Source organism: Perissodus microlepis, chromosome 8, assembly GCF_051167445.1.
Source record: "Perissodus microlepis isolate ML-2025 ecotype Zambia chromosome 8, ASM5116744v1, whole genome shotgun sequence".
In the NCBI taxonomy this organism is placed as follows: domain Eukaryota; kingdom Metazoa; phylum Chordata; class Actinopteri; order Cichliformes; family Cichlidae; genus Perissodus; species Perissodus microlepis.
The window spans coordinates 29,188,946-29,205,823 of record NC_140468.1 but is presented as its reverse complement, the minus strand read 5'-3'; the positions used below and the strand labels follow the sequence as shown (position 1 = coordinate 29,205,823).

General features: G+C 47.3%; 1 protein-coding gene across 5 annotated transcripts in view; it reads right to left on the bottom strand.

Annotated features, from left to right (window-relative positions):
• LOC146382176 (V-type proton ATPase 116 kDa subunit a 1-like) overlaps nucleotides 1-12,193 on the bottom strand; it is a 30,208-nt gene extending 18,015 nt beyond the window's left edge. For 4 of the 5 annotated variants that reach the window (XM_084938527.1, XM_084938529.1, XM_084938530.1 and 1 more), the window contains exons 1-13: nucleotides 12,084-12,193; nucleotides 10,582-10,738; nucleotides 10,371-10,449; nucleotides 10,190-10,287; nucleotides 9,936-10,064; nucleotides 8,240-8,322; nucleotides 7,249-7,375; nucleotides 7,027-7,109; nucleotides 6,529-6,622; nucleotides 5,741-5,953; nucleotides 999-1,149; nucleotides 593-732; nucleotides 328-491 (exon numbers count right to left, since the gene is read on the bottom strand). In XM_084938527.1, coding sequence (XP_084794653.1) covers nucleotides 328-491; nucleotides 593-732; nucleotides 999-1,149; nucleotides 5,741-5,953; nucleotides 6,529-6,622; nucleotides 7,027-7,109; nucleotides 7,249-7,375; nucleotides 8,240-8,322; nucleotides 9,936-10,064; nucleotides 10,190-10,287; nucleotides 10,371-10,449; nucleotides 10,582-10,698 — 1,478 coding nt within the window. In that variant the 5' untranslated portion in view covers nucleotides 10,699-10,738; nucleotides 12,084-12,193. Of the gene's footprint in view, nucleotides 1-327; nucleotides 492-592; nucleotides 733-998; nucleotides 1,150-5,740; nucleotides 5,954-6,528; nucleotides 6,623-7,026; nucleotides 7,110-7,248; nucleotides 7,376-8,239; nucleotides 8,323-9,935; nucleotides 10,065-10,189; nucleotides 10,288-10,370; nucleotides 10,450-10,581; nucleotides 10,739-11,963; nucleotides 12,055-12,083 lie in introns of those variants that run through there. The other variant, XM_084938528.1, reaches the window with a different exon arrangement.
• Nucleotides 12,194-16,878: the final 4,685 nt, after the last annotated feature.

The following is a 16,878-nucleotide window of genomic DNA, read 5'->3' as shown; positions in this document are numbered from 1 at the left end:
TGACTACAGAAGTCCCCTTTAGGTTCCTACAGGCTCACATGCTGAACTGGATTACATGCATCAGATTCGTTTTTTCCTCTGAGGCTGTGTTTGTGCTACTGTTGGTAATTTTAAAGGTTTAGCTGTTACGTCCCAGCTATAGCCGGGTCGTAACAATAGCGTTTTCAGTTATTTCTTGGAGACTGAAGTAAGTTTAATCTTCTAGTTAGCTGCTTCGAGTTAGTGCTGGGGATGACATTCAGTACTGGTTTTAGTCTGGTAGTGGTCACAAACAGGAAAAGTGGAAATCTAAACTTCATTTGTGATGCAGGAAGAGCCTGAACTCACGTCCAGTTGGCTCCTTTGGGGCCAAACATGGGCCTGACACTCCAGCCAGACCCAAACATGTTGAGTGACTTAGAGAAACAGTCATTGTAAATGACGCCTGTGTAGACGGAGAAGATCCCCATCAGGAGGATGATGTAGCGCCCAGCAAAAATCATGTTGAACATCTACAGAAGCAAACAGAAAACACTGGAATATGATGCTTCTGCTCACTGACTGAACAACGATGATTTACTATATTGGATTACTTCTACTTGTGTTAACGTACCTCATTGTCACTCTTCTGGGCGAGGAGGCGACTCTCTCGAATGACCAGGTAGAGGGCAGCGCAGGTCATCAACAGGCCGTGGCCCATGTCACCAAACATGACAGCAAACAGGAAGGGGAAGGTGATGATGGTGTACGGAGCTGTAGGCACACGGGGATCCAAACAACCATCATTCAACTCTGCTGCTGAAACTTTACTAAAATGTTTGGCTAGAAGCAAATAACACATTTTACACACAAAGTAATGAATCCTTTGTAACAGAACCAAAATCGCTCTGTTCGTTTGGTTGACACTCGATTAGTTTGGCCTGAACACTGAACTGCTGCAGAGTCAGGGAGAGCTTCACATTCACCGCAGTCACAATCACAAGTTTGAATGAACAGTCATTTCAATATGAGCCAATGACCTGGATTGATTTCCCGGTAACTTCCGATGCCGTAGGCGTCCACAATATTCTGGAAGCCTGATGTGAACTTGTTGGTCTTGTTGAAGGTGGGTGGAGTCTGTTTGGTCTGCATCCTGTTTAGGATGGAGGGCACTGTTGATCCACTCCTCTCCTGTGAAATAAAGCCTCGTTTAGAAAACCTCTGACTGGACCTCAGACCTCAGTGAGTTCCACAGTCACTGTGACCTCGCCCTGTACAAAGAACATGGCCATGTTCCTTATCCAAAGGTCCACAGACCAGTGAACTTTGTCTTTACAGCTAAACACAGAACATCTCTCAGATACTTGAGGCTCGGGTGTGAAATTTATGGTTTTCAGGGTTTTGATCATTAACTCGGTTTCCCTGAATAAATCTTCTCTTGGTACTGGTGCAAAACACCACAGTTTGTGTCTTGGTCCTATCATTTTATTTTGTTGGATTTATCCGCGACACCTTAAAGGCCGGTCCGTGAAAATATTGGTCCGTGGTGCAAAAAAGGTTTGGGACCGCTGAGGTAACTTATTAGTCTAAATAGGAAGATTCCCCGTCAGGTGTTCTTTAAGCATTACGCAGCTTTCTGAGGCTTTTGTTGCCCTGTGCCAACTTAAATGTAAAATATCCATCCATCCATCCATCTTCATCCGCTTTATCCGAGGCCGGGTCGCGGGGGCAGCAGCCTAAGCAAAGAGGCCCAGACCTCCCTCTCCCCAGCCACCTCCTCCAGCTTATACGGGGGAACACCAAGGCGTTCCCAGGCCAGCCGAGAGATATAATCTCTCCAGCGTGTCCTGGGTCTGCCCCGGGACCTCCTCCCGGTGGGACATGCCTGGAACACCTCACCCAGGAGGCGCCCAGGGGGCATCCTTGTCAGATGCCCGAACCACCTCAGCTGGCTCCTTTCGATGTGGAGCAGCAGCTGCTCTACTCTGAGCCCCTCCCGGATGGCCGAACTTCTCACCCTATCTCTAAGGGAGAGGCCAGCCACCCTTCAGAGGAAGCTCATTTCTGCCGCTTGTATCCGCGATCTCGTTCTTTCGGTCACTACCCACAGCTCGTGGCCATAGGTGAGGGTAGGGACGTAGATCGACCGGTAAATTGAGAGCTTCACTTTTACACTCAGCTCCCTCTTCACCACGACGGACCGGTGCAGCGTCTGCATTACTGCAGCTGCAGCCCCAATCCGTCTGTCGATCTCCGGCTCCCTTCTCCCATCACTCGCGAACAAGACCCCGAGATACTTGAACTCCTCCACTTGGGGCAGGAACTCATCCCCGACCCGGAGTGGGCACTCCACCCTTTTCCGGCTGAGAACCATGGCCTCAGATTTGGAGGTGCTGATCCTCATTCCCGCTGCTTCACACTCGGCTGCGAACCGTTCCAGTGCGAGCTGGAGGCCTTCACCCGATGAAGCCAACAGAACCACATCATCCGCAAAAATCAGAGATGAGATTCTGAGGCCACCAAAGCGAAAGCCCTCCGCCACTTGGCTGCGCCTAGAAATCCTGTCCATAAAAATTATGAACAGAACCGGAGACAAAGGGCAGCCCTGGCGGAGCCCATCACCCACCGGGAACGAGTCCGACTTATTGCTGGCAATGCGAACCAAGCTCTTACAACGGTTGTATAGGGATCGAATGGCCCGTAGCAATGGGCCAGACACCCCATACTCCCGCAACACCTCCCACAGGACACCTCTCCTCCATGAATCGCTACCTTATCGTGGTGGAGGGGTTTGTGTGTCCCAGGGATCCCAGGGGCTATGTTGTCTGGGGGCTTTTGCCCCCTGGTAGGGTCTCCCATGGCAAATTGGTCCTGGGTGAGGGACCAGACAAAGAGCGATTCAGAAGACCCTTATGAAAAGAATATCGAGGGAACAGTTTACCCTGCCCGGGATAGGGTTACCGGGGCCCCGCCCTGGAGCCAGGCCCGGGGAGGGTGCCCGAGGGCGAGCGTCTGGTGGCCGGGCCTTAGTCCATGGGGCCCGGCCGGGCACAGCCTGAAGAGGAGACATGGGCCCATCCTCCCGCAGGCCCACCACCTGCAGGAGGCGCCATAGGGGTCGGGTGCATTGTGTGCCGGGCTGAGTTGCCCCTGGTGAGAGGCGGCGGGCTGGGGTGGGTATTCTAATATCCCCTCGGCTTGCTGCCGGTACGTTGGGGTTTTTCCCGGTGGATGAGAGGGTTTGTTCCCTGCGCCTTAGGGTCGGGGAACGGGTCCTGACTGTCATCTGCGCTTATGCGCCAAGTGGCAGTTCGGAGTACCCAGCCTTCTTAGAGTCCCTGGGGGGGGGTGCTGGAAGGTGCTCCACCTGGAGACTCTGTTGTCCTGCTGGGAGACTTCAATGCTCACGTGGGTAACGACAGCGAGACCTGGAGGGGCGTGATTGGGAGGAACGGCCTCCCTGATCTGAACCCGAGCGGTGCTTTGTTATTGGACTTCTGTGCTAATCACAGTTTGGCCATAACAAACACCCTGTTCGAACATAAGAGTGTCCATAAGTGCACGTGGCACCAGGACGCTCTAGGCCGTAGGTCGATGATCGATTTTGTAATCGTATCACCAGACCTGCGACCATATGTTCTGGACACTCGGGTAAAGAGAGGGGCTGAGCTGTCAACTGATCACCACCTGGTGGTGAGTTGGATCAGGTGGCGGGGGAGGACGCTGGACAGACCTGGTGCACCTAAATGCGTAGTGAGGGTGTACTGGGAACGTCTAGCAGAGGCCCCAGTCCGCGAGATCTTGAACGCACACCTCCGGCAGAGCTTCAACAGCATTCCGAGGGAGACTGGGGACATTGAGTCCGAATGGACCATGTTCAGCGTCTCCATTGCCGAAGCTGCTGCATTGAGCTGTGGCCGCAAGGTGGTTGGTGCCTGCCGTGGTGGTAATCCCCGAACCAAATGGTGGACACCAGAGGTGAAGGGAGCCACCAGGCTGAAGAAGGAGTCCTATCGGGCTTGGTTAGCCTGCGGGACTCCAGAGGCAGCCGACAGGTATCGACAGGCCAAGCGGAATGCGGCTCGAGCAGTGGCTGAAGCAAAAACTCGGGTGTGGGAGGAGTTCGGAGAGGCCATGGAAAAAGACTTTCGGACTGCCTCGAAGAGATTCTGGCAAACCGTCAGGCATCTCAGGAGGGGAAAGCAGTGCTCTACCTGCACTGTGTATAGTGCTGGCGGAGCGCTGCTGACGTCGACTGAGAAAATTGTCAGGCGGTAGAAGGAATACTTCGAGGACCTCCTTAATCCCACTGACATGTCTTCCGAGGAGGAAGCAGAGTCTGGGGATGAGGGGAATGACCCGCCAATTTCCGGGGGTGAGGTCACTGAGGCAGTTAAACAACTCCTTGGTGGCAGAGCCCCTGGTGTTGATGAGGTCCGCCCCGAGTTCCTGAAGGCTCTGGACGTTGTAGGGCTGTCCTGGTTGACACGCCTCTGCAATGTTGCGTGGAGATCAGGGGCAGTACCTGTGGACTGGCAGACCGGGATGGTGGTCCCCATCTTTAAGAAGGGGGACCAGAGGGTGTGTTCCAACTACAGGGGGATCACACTCCTCAGCCTCCCTGGGAAAGTCTATGCCAGGGTGCTGGAAAGGAGAGTTCGTCCGCTAGTCGAACCTCGGATACAGGAGGAACAATGCGGTTTTCGTCCTGGTCGCGGAACACTGGACCAGCTCTTTATCCTAAAATATGACATATAGAAGTGTTTTTCTATACATTTCTTTCCATTCTGCTCAGACATCTCTTATCTCTGCTATGCAGATGATATTCAGCTGTGCACTTTGTTTCACTTGAATGAAAGTGCCTAGACACTGGTAAACGGTGGATGGCAGACAGTTTTCTTCAACTAAATCAAGACAAACTGAAATAACTGTCTGTGCAGCAGAAACATGTGTGTCTGGGATAAAGGAGACACTTGGACGTGTTGGTTCTGCGGCCCGTGTGGATGCACATGTGAAGACTCCTTCCTGTGTTTATCATCTAAAACATAAGCTGCAGTGTGTCACGTCCTGATTATTCACGCTGTTGTTTCATCACATTTGGATTCCTGCAGTGCACACGTCTTAGCAAAACCTCCGTAGAGCGTTTGCTCAGAATGATCCCGACAGGCTTCGACAAAATCCTTCACGTGATCCTGATGCAGCTGCACTGGCTTCTGGTTTATTTCAGCGTGCAATATAAGATTCTTTTATTGACATGGAGAGCGTTTCATGTACAGGCACTAGTTTATATCAGAGAGCTTCTGCACCCATGTGTCCCTCATGGTCCTGTGACCAGGGCCGGCTCACGGCGCCCCACACTGAGCTGAACACAAAAGGATCAGAGCCGTGTGTTCAGTGGGCCCACACTCTGGAACTCTCTCTTCGGACTTCAGATCAGTCGCCTCCAGTTTAAAACATATTGTTTTAAACCTGTTTTGTATTCATGTTTCTTGTTTTTTATGCATTGTTGGCTCTTGTGAAGCACTTCGTGACTGTATTTCTTAAAAGGTGCCATAAAGTTTTACTTACTTACCGCTGGGTAGTAACTATGGGAACATTTCAACAGCATCATCTGCTCTTTGCACTTCTGATTAGATTATAAAAATTCTCCAAAGTAGGACTAGAGATCCCAGCCTGAGTCCAGGTTTGTGAGTGACCGTGGGTGTCTGTGGGCTCAGATGCACAGCGCGAGAAGCAGAACAGAGAAATGTGCGACAGGTTGCAGAGACAGAACCAAACTCACCGTTCCTCTGCGCAGAGCAAACTGGATAGAGTCCAGGTCTGAGACAGGACACCACACCTCAGCTATCAGACACTTCTGCGTGACGTCGATGTTGCAGAGGTTCAGCGTGTGGTAGATGGCCTTCATCTTCCTCACCTTGATGAACCACACCCGCATGGTCTTAGAAGCAGCCTGCAGCACTCGCTGACGGTGGTCCTCGGTTTGGTTCAGCACCTACAGCAGCAGCGTGGAAGGATGTTTCATTCTGTTAACCTGACACACGGTTCTTTAATTTTTCACGTTTTCTTGTTGAAGTTTGAAATATGCAGTTTTAGCAGTGCAGAAAACCTACGTTATATTCATTCACACAACTTGTATTTCAGTGTACTGCTCGGCTCTGCTGTGGCAGGGTGTGCGTCTGGCAGGATCAGACCGGTGCAGACCTTTCAAGCAGAGCAGGCTTTTTTCCTGTCTTAATAAGGAGAAACGGGGGAACCACAGCACATAAAGGACGCGGCTCTTTCAAAGATAAGACGTGTAGCACAATGAAGCCTGTCTACACTACAAGGGCCTTTGTAATTTGACTGGAAATAAATGTTCTCAAGGAAAGGTGCAGGAGCCAGAGCACACTGTTGTGCAAAGCGTCTCATGGATTTCATCTGGTTTAGTGAGCAAAAGAAGTGCACTGCTAACAGCTCTGCGGCTTAGACAATAAATAGGCATCTGTCCAGGGTCGACTCCTCCCCTCTGCTTTATTTTTACAAGACTGTAAGCATTTGGCTGATGCCTGTAGAGCACACATAACTTACCATTTGGAGGTCATCGATGCGGCTGTTGACTCCAGCCAGCATCTCCTTCCTCTCCTGCGGGGTCTCTGGGCAGGGGTAGAGCGACGCACGGAACCTGCAGGAACGCCACAGTCAGTCTGACCACACATCGCTCTCACACACCGGTCGCAGCAGATGGCCCCGCCCCTCCCTGAGCCTCCCTGACTTTATCACAGGCCATGTTACACGGGACATGTCGTACATTTTACTAGAATAAGATCAAAGCCTTTCGTGACGACAGACAGACGGGACATGTGTGTCACTCTCTACAGAAAATGTTCCACTCTGTGGATTTACAGCTGTAACACAGCGCTCACATTCCCACCTTCACTAGCACTTAGCTGTGATGCTACTATGTGATCGTGAAACCGTGTCAGGACTAAACATAAGCATCACGCTGCGTGATTCTACATTTTAAAATGGAGACTGTCAATAACACCTAACAGTGACAGCAGCAACGGTTTTTCATGCAACACCCACCCCTCACAGATCTTCTTCACCCGGTTCTTCAGCTGGTCACCCTGGAAGAAGATGATGAACACTGACTTGTGGACTTGGTCTCCCTGTTGAAAGGGAACGAAACATTAGATAGTGCTCTGTGTTTAACCCCACATGTATTATTTATGTGCTTTATTATTCCATTCTTGTTTGAAATTCTGTTCTCATTACTACTCTCCACAACTCCACTATTACTATACTCACTGTGGTGGGGTCCTCTAGTGGGTCCTCGATCTCTGCCTTCCTTAAAAAGACATTACCACGGCACACCCTCCACAGCATCCGCTCAAAGGTGGGAATCCTCTCCCTGCTGATCACTCCGGCCACAAAACTGCACAGACACGAAACCAGCACGACAGAAACGTCGCAGCTTATAATCCATCACAGTTCACGAGAGACAAATGTGACCTTGAGATCCACTAAGACACAGGTGTCCAACTCCAGGCCTCGAGGGCCGGTGTCCTTGATCCAACACAGCTGATTGAAATGGCTCAATGACCTCCTCAACATGTCTTGAAGTTCTCCAGAGGCCTGATAACGAACTCATCATTATATTCAGGTGTGTTGACCCAGGGGGAGATCTAAAACCTGCAGGACACCAGCGCTCGAGGCCTGGAGTTGCCTATCCCTGCACTAAGGGATCAGGATCATATATTTGATGAAATTCTGACGAGTACTGTGGCGACACGCCTTTAGCCAAACGAGCTAAACATGCAAACTCCCAGAGAGAGCAGTTATAAGAGACAACAATCTCAGTACTTCTTCAGTTCTGTGGTGAGCATTTAGCAAATCACAGCATCTAGCTCCTCCTGCATCAGCAGATAAGGTTGGCTTTTTCTGATGTTTAGACTGACTGTAGTTCAGCAGGTACAGCAGGTTATCTACTAATCAGAAGGTTGATGGTTCGATCCCTGTCTGCTCCAGTCTGCCTGCCAAACACTGTTCAGCAAGATGCTAACCCCAAGTTGCTCTCTGATGCATCCAGTGGAGTGTGAGTGTTAGAGAGAAAGCACTTCTGCTTGTGTGAACGAGGCGCGTTGTATAAAGTGCTCATAAGAGGAAGTCCTTTCACCATTAACCATTCCTTCACTGTGGAGTTTATAGCTCCCCAGGATCACTAACCATGAGAGAGCCAGAAGATCATTTTTAGTTTTTTAAATTGATGTTACTTTATACATTTATCCTTATTATTTACCCTAGTCTGAGTGGGGCCCCGCGGCCCCCCTCACTACCCTCCATCAGAGCCGATGACTCCTCCAGCAGGTTAGGATCCTCCATCTGCCAACAAAATAACAAAAAGCACCTCATCAGGTGTAGGAAGTTAGCAGTTAGGCCCATGCATCACACAAAGACTTTTGCACTGCCGCTGCAAGGCCTGTAACAGTTGCACAGGGTGTGAAACATCACTGAAGTATCAAATAAAGAGTTAACACATGTTCCAGTGAGTTACTGCAGAGTGCTGTGACTACTAGAACCATTCTTTTACATTTTATGTTCGAAAGACGTTTTTAGGTCAGCTAGTCACAAATTTGTTGTACAGACTCATGTGACCTGGAACACTCACAGAGCAGGTGCATGGAATGGGAAACTGAAGAAGCTTATAGTATTTGTTTAACAGGAAAGTGATCCTAATAAAATAAAACAACGAATACATCACTGCCAGAGCGCACACAGTACAACAAGGACAAAGGCAGGACTGAGGCCATACAGCATAGACACACAAGGGAACAGGTGTGCAAACATACAGGTGAAAACAAGGCAGTAAAACTGAATGCAACACACACTGGACAACAGACTACCAAAATAAAACAGGAAGCAAGGTAACGCAGAGACACCGGGAAACAGGAGCTCCACACTATAACCACGAACAGAACTGGGACCAGGCCAGGACAGAAAAGTCCCAGAGAAGCTGGTTTGTGGGTCTGTCTGCATCCACTCTGGTACTCAGTAACAGAAAAGCTGGCCTCACATTAATGACTGACTCTGATATTGAAGTTTTTCCCATCATGCTTTTGCAGTTAGTTTTGGGTCCTTTGCACTGTGGTGTGCTGTGTTATCAGTGTCTGAGCCCTTCACTGCACCACTGGTCACTTTGGTTCCACCCGTCCCAGTATGTCTGTGTACAGACTGTGAGAGTAATCAGTGGTTTGCTCCTTGTTGTAAACTAGGCTAACGGTGACGGTAGACTCTGACGGGGACGCACCTGCCTGAGTGTTTCTGTCCTGGTTACATGTTATGAAAGGGTTTTTTCCTAATCATGGAAATAATTCTGCCATCATGCACTTTGTCTTCTCTCAGGCCTGTTGGTGCATTCAGTCATCCATGTTGAGTTAACCGCCTCCTTCCTGTCTGACGCTGTAGGTTTATCCAGCCTAATGATGCCCGCCCTCACCTGCACTAACATCTCTTTGAGCCTCGTATTTAAAATTACATTTAAAAGCAGCGAAAGGCATAAAACACAAAGTCAATACTTTAAATCAACTTCAGACGTTGTGTCTGCTTCCTCACCAGGCCTGCACCACTGACAGCTGACTGATCTGCTGTCAGTCCACTGTCCCAGAAACTTGAAGGCTGTGGACTGTTTACGGACATAGCTGCAGTTCTTAAATAAAATCTCTCAAAAATGTTTTGAATTAAAGCCAAAAGTCTGCACTTCAATAAGATACTCGATGTTTGATTTACAATCCAGTGTTCAGAGGTAAAACTGCAAAACTGTGTTTGTCCCAAACATTCTGGAGGCACAGCAGGCGGCTCCAGACAATGTTGTAGCTGCAAAGCTAATGTCATCGTCTGCTGTCTGACAGGGAACTGCTGCCTTAATCGATGCATAAACAAAGCCACCAGTGCTCTAACACTCTTTGTTCTTCTGTGTAGTGTATGTGTGAGCAAACCTCGTTAAAAAACTGCTGCGTTCGATGGAGGATGTGTTTGAGCTCCGTCAGCTCCAGGAAGTTCTTCTTCAGGGCTTCCTGGTTGGTGTTTATCTCCTTTAGTTCATTCTCCAGCTTCTCAAATGTGGCCTGCCAAACACACACAGTTAATTGTGATAATGTTGATACGTTATTTTGATAGATACAACATTTTGTACCAACTCAATAAAAGCTATGGACAAGAAGGAAACACTGTTTTGGAAATGGCTGATTACCTCCAGATCAATCATGTCTCTGGGAAAAGGTACTTCCGGGTTCTCTCCAGTGTCCACTGTCGGGATGTTGGCCTTTTTGATCTCCTTCTCAACAAACCCTGTTCATCAAGGAAACTCGGTGATTACCTCGTTACCACAACAAGGGAACAGAAAGTGAGTCAGACTCAGCAGCAGCACTCACTCAGCTTCCTGTCCATCTCCTCGCATCTCCTCACTTCATTCACAAACTTGCGCTGGAACACGTTTACATCTGGATTCAGCTGTTGTTAGAAAAAGACCAGAAATACATGTTTCAAAATGTATTATTGGAATTTGTCATTCACTAAAACCAGCTTACACCATGATAATCAAAAATGACATGTCAGTGTCAGTCTGGCACCATTCATACTCACATCTCTAAACTGGACCATGCCCAGTTCTCCCAGCTCGCTCACACAGCAGTAGGCTGCCTCTGACTGGAGAAAGAGCTGGGCCAGAGTCATCTCCTCACTTCTGAACAGTTCCCCCATGATGACCTCTGCACTCCACCTCAGCTAGGATCAACAAACACTGCAGCAACGACAGGAAGATTCAATAACAAGTACACAGTGCACAATAACTAGATAATATAGCAAATATACCATAGTCTCATTATACTTGACTGCACTCTTCAGACTTTCCTATAATAAAGCGTAGTATGGTTTCAGGTTTATACGGGCTGCAGTTACTAATCATTTTCTTCAGTGTTTTATCTGTAAAATAATCAAATAGTTATTTGTGTCTTTAAACTCTGTTTGAGCACGGCTTCCTCACAAGAAAGCTCCAGGTGAAAACCCTGGTGGGGGCATTTCTACACCTGTCCTCTCTGTGTGGGCTTGATCGGGGTCACCTCCCACACACCAGAGACATAAGACGCAGTATTAGGACCAACAAAAAATATTGTTGGTCATTTTGAGAATAAAGTGGGAAATCTGTTTTGAGAAAAACACTGAAATGTGGATTTGACAGTTGTTGTTTGGCTGCTACAGCCTCTACACAATGTCTTGTTAGATGACTTGGTGACACTAATGAGATACAGCATCCTCCTGAGTGTATGAGGGTGTACCCATGGATAATCTTGCACCTGTCCATTATCAGCTCATTTTGTACAAGCTCTCAGAGACACACTTTAAACTGCACGGTGCTGATGGAAGCGTCCTACAGCAGCAGGAAGTCAAATAAGACGAGTGCACTGTAAAAACCAAAAATCCCACTGACACGCCACAGACAGGAAACACCACACACACCTCATAAATCGTATAGAGGATGAATGCGCTGGCAGGAGTCTGGTTTTAGCAGGTCTATGTCTCACTCGTGTACTGTAAGTAAACGGATGATGCTAGAACAGGCTAAAGATGCTAATGCGCGTCTGTCAGACCGGCTTTACGGGCACTAGGCCACACGACGCACGACAGCGGGCTGGGCTCCACATCTCAGGACGATGAAAGCCACATAAGGAATCACCAGGATTAATAATCATCAACGTCATAAATGTAGTTCCTGTTGGTGATTCGTGCATCAACAGAGGCTTACAGAGCATCGCTGACGTCACTGCATCCCTGCTGATGCAGCTCTGTCCTTCACTGCTCAAGGACGCTGCTGGCTCAGGCCTACAGCCGCTTCATTCATACTCATTTTAAATATGAATATCTATAAACAACGACGTAACTCCGCTGTGTGGCAGGATACCAAGTGCCCCACAGCCTCATCCTGTGCCACCTCTATGAGAACACGAATCACTGCTCGTAAAACTAACCTTGAAACAGACCTCACTGCAAACACAGAGGAGCTGACCACCGCCTCACAGCTCACACGGACAAACGTGGACTGTGGTTCATAATCCTCAAACACCCACCTCCACAGTATCTACACTCACCTCACAAGCTGCAGCTCGTCAGCCGTCTCTTCACACTTCAGTCTCCTCCTGGATGCTGCGGTGGACCACTGCGCTGCGTCAAGTTAGATACGCTACAGCAGGAAACATGTCCGATGGGAGGATTTCAAAGTAAAATGACTGTATCTTTATCTCGGGGATTTCTTTCGTTTTGACGATGGACATAGAAGTGATATTCAAACTTACACATCTCAGATGTGAAGGATGTCCTGCGCAAAACACGCTAATACAGCAAATGGGGAAATCAGTTCAATGGGAATATATTTTGAAAATGTTGAAGGTGATTCACGGCTTTTCTGCGGGATACATCCCTTTGACCTATCACAGTGTGTGGGGTCGATTCTTACTGCTCAGTCCCACCGAGCCCTGATGTCTGAGCATTTTACATGAAGACACAGAAAACACTGAAAGAGATCAAAAGCCATCAAGAAAACTTAGAAGCTGCATCTACACATCGTTTTTAGCTCCCAAATCTTTCATGAAGACCTGCATATCAAGTTCTGATTAACTGATTGTCATGTTCTTACTTGTGCCTATACGATGTTTATTACTACCACCTAAAGAGCACAGCTACCAGAGCCCCTCTTCTTAAGGTCTAACAGATGCTGTGTCCACGAAAAGCCAAATGTTGAGTCAGTACTAATGAGAACCTGTAGAAAGTTTCCTATTACGAAAGCCACAGTAGTCGTTTCAGCATCTCTCAGTTCCACATGGTGCAGGGTTTAAATCAGGACACTGGGAGGCTGCCAGTGAGCAATTTTGGAGCATGGAATTCCCTTAATGTACATAAATGACCACAGCAGACGACTGCATGGAGCAGCTTTCTGCCTCATCCTGTGTGCCATGTGTTTTTCATAACGTGTGCCATGGAGATGCCTTCAATAACCAAATATGACTGTATAACTGAAAGATGTTGGTTGGATTTCCACAGATTTAAAATCAGCCTCTTTTAAAAATCATATGTTAAAAGATTTTGTTCTCACAGCTTCTTGACTGTTATTATGAAGCAGCCCAACTTATTTAAGTAAACAGCTTTTACCTTTGGGGTCGCTGTCATGGCGTAGAGGGCAGAGGTATCCTGTCATCATTAACCTTAACACTCAAAGTCAGTGCTTCAGTAAACTGTCTGTTCTTTACACTGACTCAGTCATAGATATGTACATTTGCAAAGTTTTGTTGCTAAGATTAGATTAGAAGAGATGAGAAATAATTTATTTATCCCAGAAGCTGGGAAATTATTGTGGCACAGCAGTTAAAGCATGAAAACATTTACCAACTCATTAAGATACAACATCAGAGAACTAAACAGGTCAGATGACAAAAACAAAAATAAAATACAGTAAAGAAGGAGTTTAATTAAATAAGCAATGAATGAAGTGTCTTAAATATGCAAATGAAAGTTAAATCTGAAATGAGTGCAGGTGTTGTTGCACGACGTGGTAGAGCTGCATCTGTCCTTGTGGCAGTGGAGCAGATGTGTTAAGGATCCATTATCATTCATAGCCACAGTCATTTGGTTGAGCTCTGTTCAAACTGTGCTTTGACTTAAACTGGGTTCAGACAACAACAGCAGTGATGAATTCCCTCTGCAAGGAATGGACTCATTGTAACAGCCAGCAGGTCAATATTTAGACCCCAGAAAGCTTCTTTTGCAGTAACATGTCTACATTTCTTCTTACCATGTAGATCACTCACTGCAATGAGACACATGACAGTCTGTGAGCCGTTTGTGTTTGTATGTAAACACTCCACTGTGTGTCTGTAGCAGTTTCTGGGTTGAGTGCACTGCTGGGGTAGTTTTCACATGGCAGGTGAGCATGTTAAAATCCTATTCCATGCTTGCATGCCGTGGGGCAGGAACTGGAGAACAGAGCTGCTCAGCTGATCACTCCATGGCGCTGAGAAAAAAACACAAAGACATCATCTACAGAGACAGTACCCCATAAGGAGACAGCTCTCCAGCAGGTCATGGCTGACTGGAGCTCCATCAGTAAGGACATGGTGATCCTGGAGACGAGCCATCCTGCAGTATGTGAACATGAAAATGAAGTAAGACTTGGAGCATACCTGCTGAAGCTGTTTCTGCTACTTTATAGTCCCAAATCAAAACAACAGTTACCTCAAAGCACTTCATATTGTAAGGTGAAGACCCTACAATCATACAGAGAACAATCAGATGAGCCCCTGTGAGTATCACTTGGCAACAGGGGGAAGGAAAAACTCCCTTTGAACAGGAAGAAATCTCCTGGAGAACCAGGCCCATCTACAGTGACCAGTTGGGGAGGAAGACAGGAAGAGAACCAGAGATTAATAATGATTAGATGTAGAGTGGTGTACAAACACAGGTGAGTGAAGAGGAAATGCTCAGTTCATCATGGGAAGCCTCCTGCAGCCCAGGCTGCCATCCTGATAATAACAAATTACAGTAGTTCAGCCTGCAAGTAATAAAAGAGCCAAGCACCATAACCTCAGTTTTATCTGAATTTAGAAGCAAAAAATGGTCTTGATGACATTCCTACAGTAACTAATTGGTGCTTATCATCTGGCTTCATAGATAGATATCATCTGCATATAGGGATGGTTCTTGTAGAGAACCTGTTCCCAGCAGTCCAGTTCCTTGGAATCGTTAGTCTGCCTGCCTAGCGATCCCGTTTATCTGTTCTTGCGCTCCCGCTACGATCAGCTGATGTCAGAGGAGGAAATAGTGGCACAGTTTAGAGCATATGGACGAGGCTTTTATTATTGTAGGAGAAAGGATGAGAGCGCGATTGTAAAGTGGAGACTGCTGCAGGACAGAAACAGCTGCATCATACTGTTAACACAACTTTGGCTCTTAGCAAGCACCTGCACAAACAGCATGCTAACTCTAATAGCCAAGAACTCAGAGGGATGCTGAAGCTGAGGAAGTGCTGACCCAGCCCAGCACCGTGATAACCTGAGCTGCTGCTGAACAGCAGTCAGGCTGCAGCTTCCGTTTCTACCTGTTCATGTTTCTACAGTAGAATCACCGTGACAACCGTCATGAAGTCTCTTTGTGCTGGTTTTCATCTTTGCTTTGTGCTCATACCGACACACTCAGAGAAAGATCACGTGTGAGGTCATCAGGATAGGATTGTGTTGGTGTGTGTGACTGTAGCCTGTAGGTTTATATTGTTCAGTGGTAACTATGTGACAGTGTTCAGATCTTCTTACAGAGTAACATGAAAGTAACGAGTAGTACACGAATGTCTTTATCCTGGGTGTAATGAAGTACCGTACTGCATTACTTTTAAGACAAGTGTTCTGTGTAATATGTGCATTCACTTTTTTAACATCACCGATCACAACAAAGCGGGGAACACCTCCAACATGCACGAATGTTTGATCACACAGCATGTAGTTAATGTGCATGGATGTAATGTCTTTGATATGCTGCTGAGAGGTGATGGTGACCCTCAAACTGGAGCCAATGAGAATCGATAAGGAATCGAATCAATAAGTGATATTGATAATGAATTTATAATCACTAAATTCTTATCAGTTCCCATCTGCATAACTGTCACGATTACGAGTGCATGACTCAAACACAGGACTCTGAATGAGTTTATTTACACAGGTGTCACCAGGTGAGATATATACATATATACAGTGCTGGGGGGACGAAGCTGGGTCCAGGGCAGCCAGGGGAAGGTCCAAACTCCTCTTCACACGCTCACTGACTCACGGCAATCCACACAATAATCCAGTCCAAACTCACTCTTTCGCTTATCCACTCAGGGTCCACGGGGAAGGAAAACAGGCCAAGGTCCAGGGAATCTATACACAGAGAGAGGCTGACGTTAGCACTAGGAGAACACAAGGACATCACTGGGTTACACTGAGGAAGTAGCACAACGACCCAGGAGGAATCAGACTCGTCTGAGGCCTTAGGTGGGAGCAGTCAGTGATGATGGATGCAGGTAAGTAATCATAATGTCCCGTGTCCTTTGTAAGTAACAGCTGCACCCGTAATGTGCTTTATAGTACGCCCTCTTTGGTATTGTTCCCCCCTCCTTTTAAATTGCTCCTAGGTGCCTAGGTGGATGTTGGTTCATGATGTGAATAATCCTGCTGATCTGACCCAGTTGCAGATGCAGCATTACTTCCTGTCACAAATTACACGACAGTGCTTGAAATGAGGAAGATTTACCAGATGGTAACCTGACTTTCAGAATATTTCCTTGAGACATGTTTGATATGTCACTTTTATGGCATATGATATGTGACTTCTTGGTTAGGAAAGACATCATGAATTTCCTCCACAGCACCTCATGGTAGTTTTCTTTTCTGTGGAGAGATGTTTATACTTTATCAGCGTCACGTGTAGAAAGAAATGTCTTTGGAGCCAACACAGCCAGCTGGCGCTGACTTAAGCCTCAGTCTAAAAAATAGTTGGTCTGAACTTGTGCTGCAGTCTAAACAAGGTCTCAATCTTAACTGAACCCCAAAAGGGCCTGATCGCTAAGATTCAAGCTGTTGTTGAAAACTTTGGGACAACTTACCCTAATAGTATTAAATGTTAGACTTTAGAACTGTAAGCTGTTAGCTTTTCCAGGCTGCTTTCTATTCTTTGTGTTTTTCATCCACTGCTGCTTTCCATGTTGTGGAGAGCAGGGAGACAGGAATGGAAACAAGAATAGCTCCAGCTTGGCATTCCTCCTTCGGCTGTGCCTCAGCTTGTATACGAGCAGATCAGTGCAGCTCTGCTAACTATTTCAGCCATGCTGGTGGGACAAGGCTAGGCTGTGTGGGTGTGCCA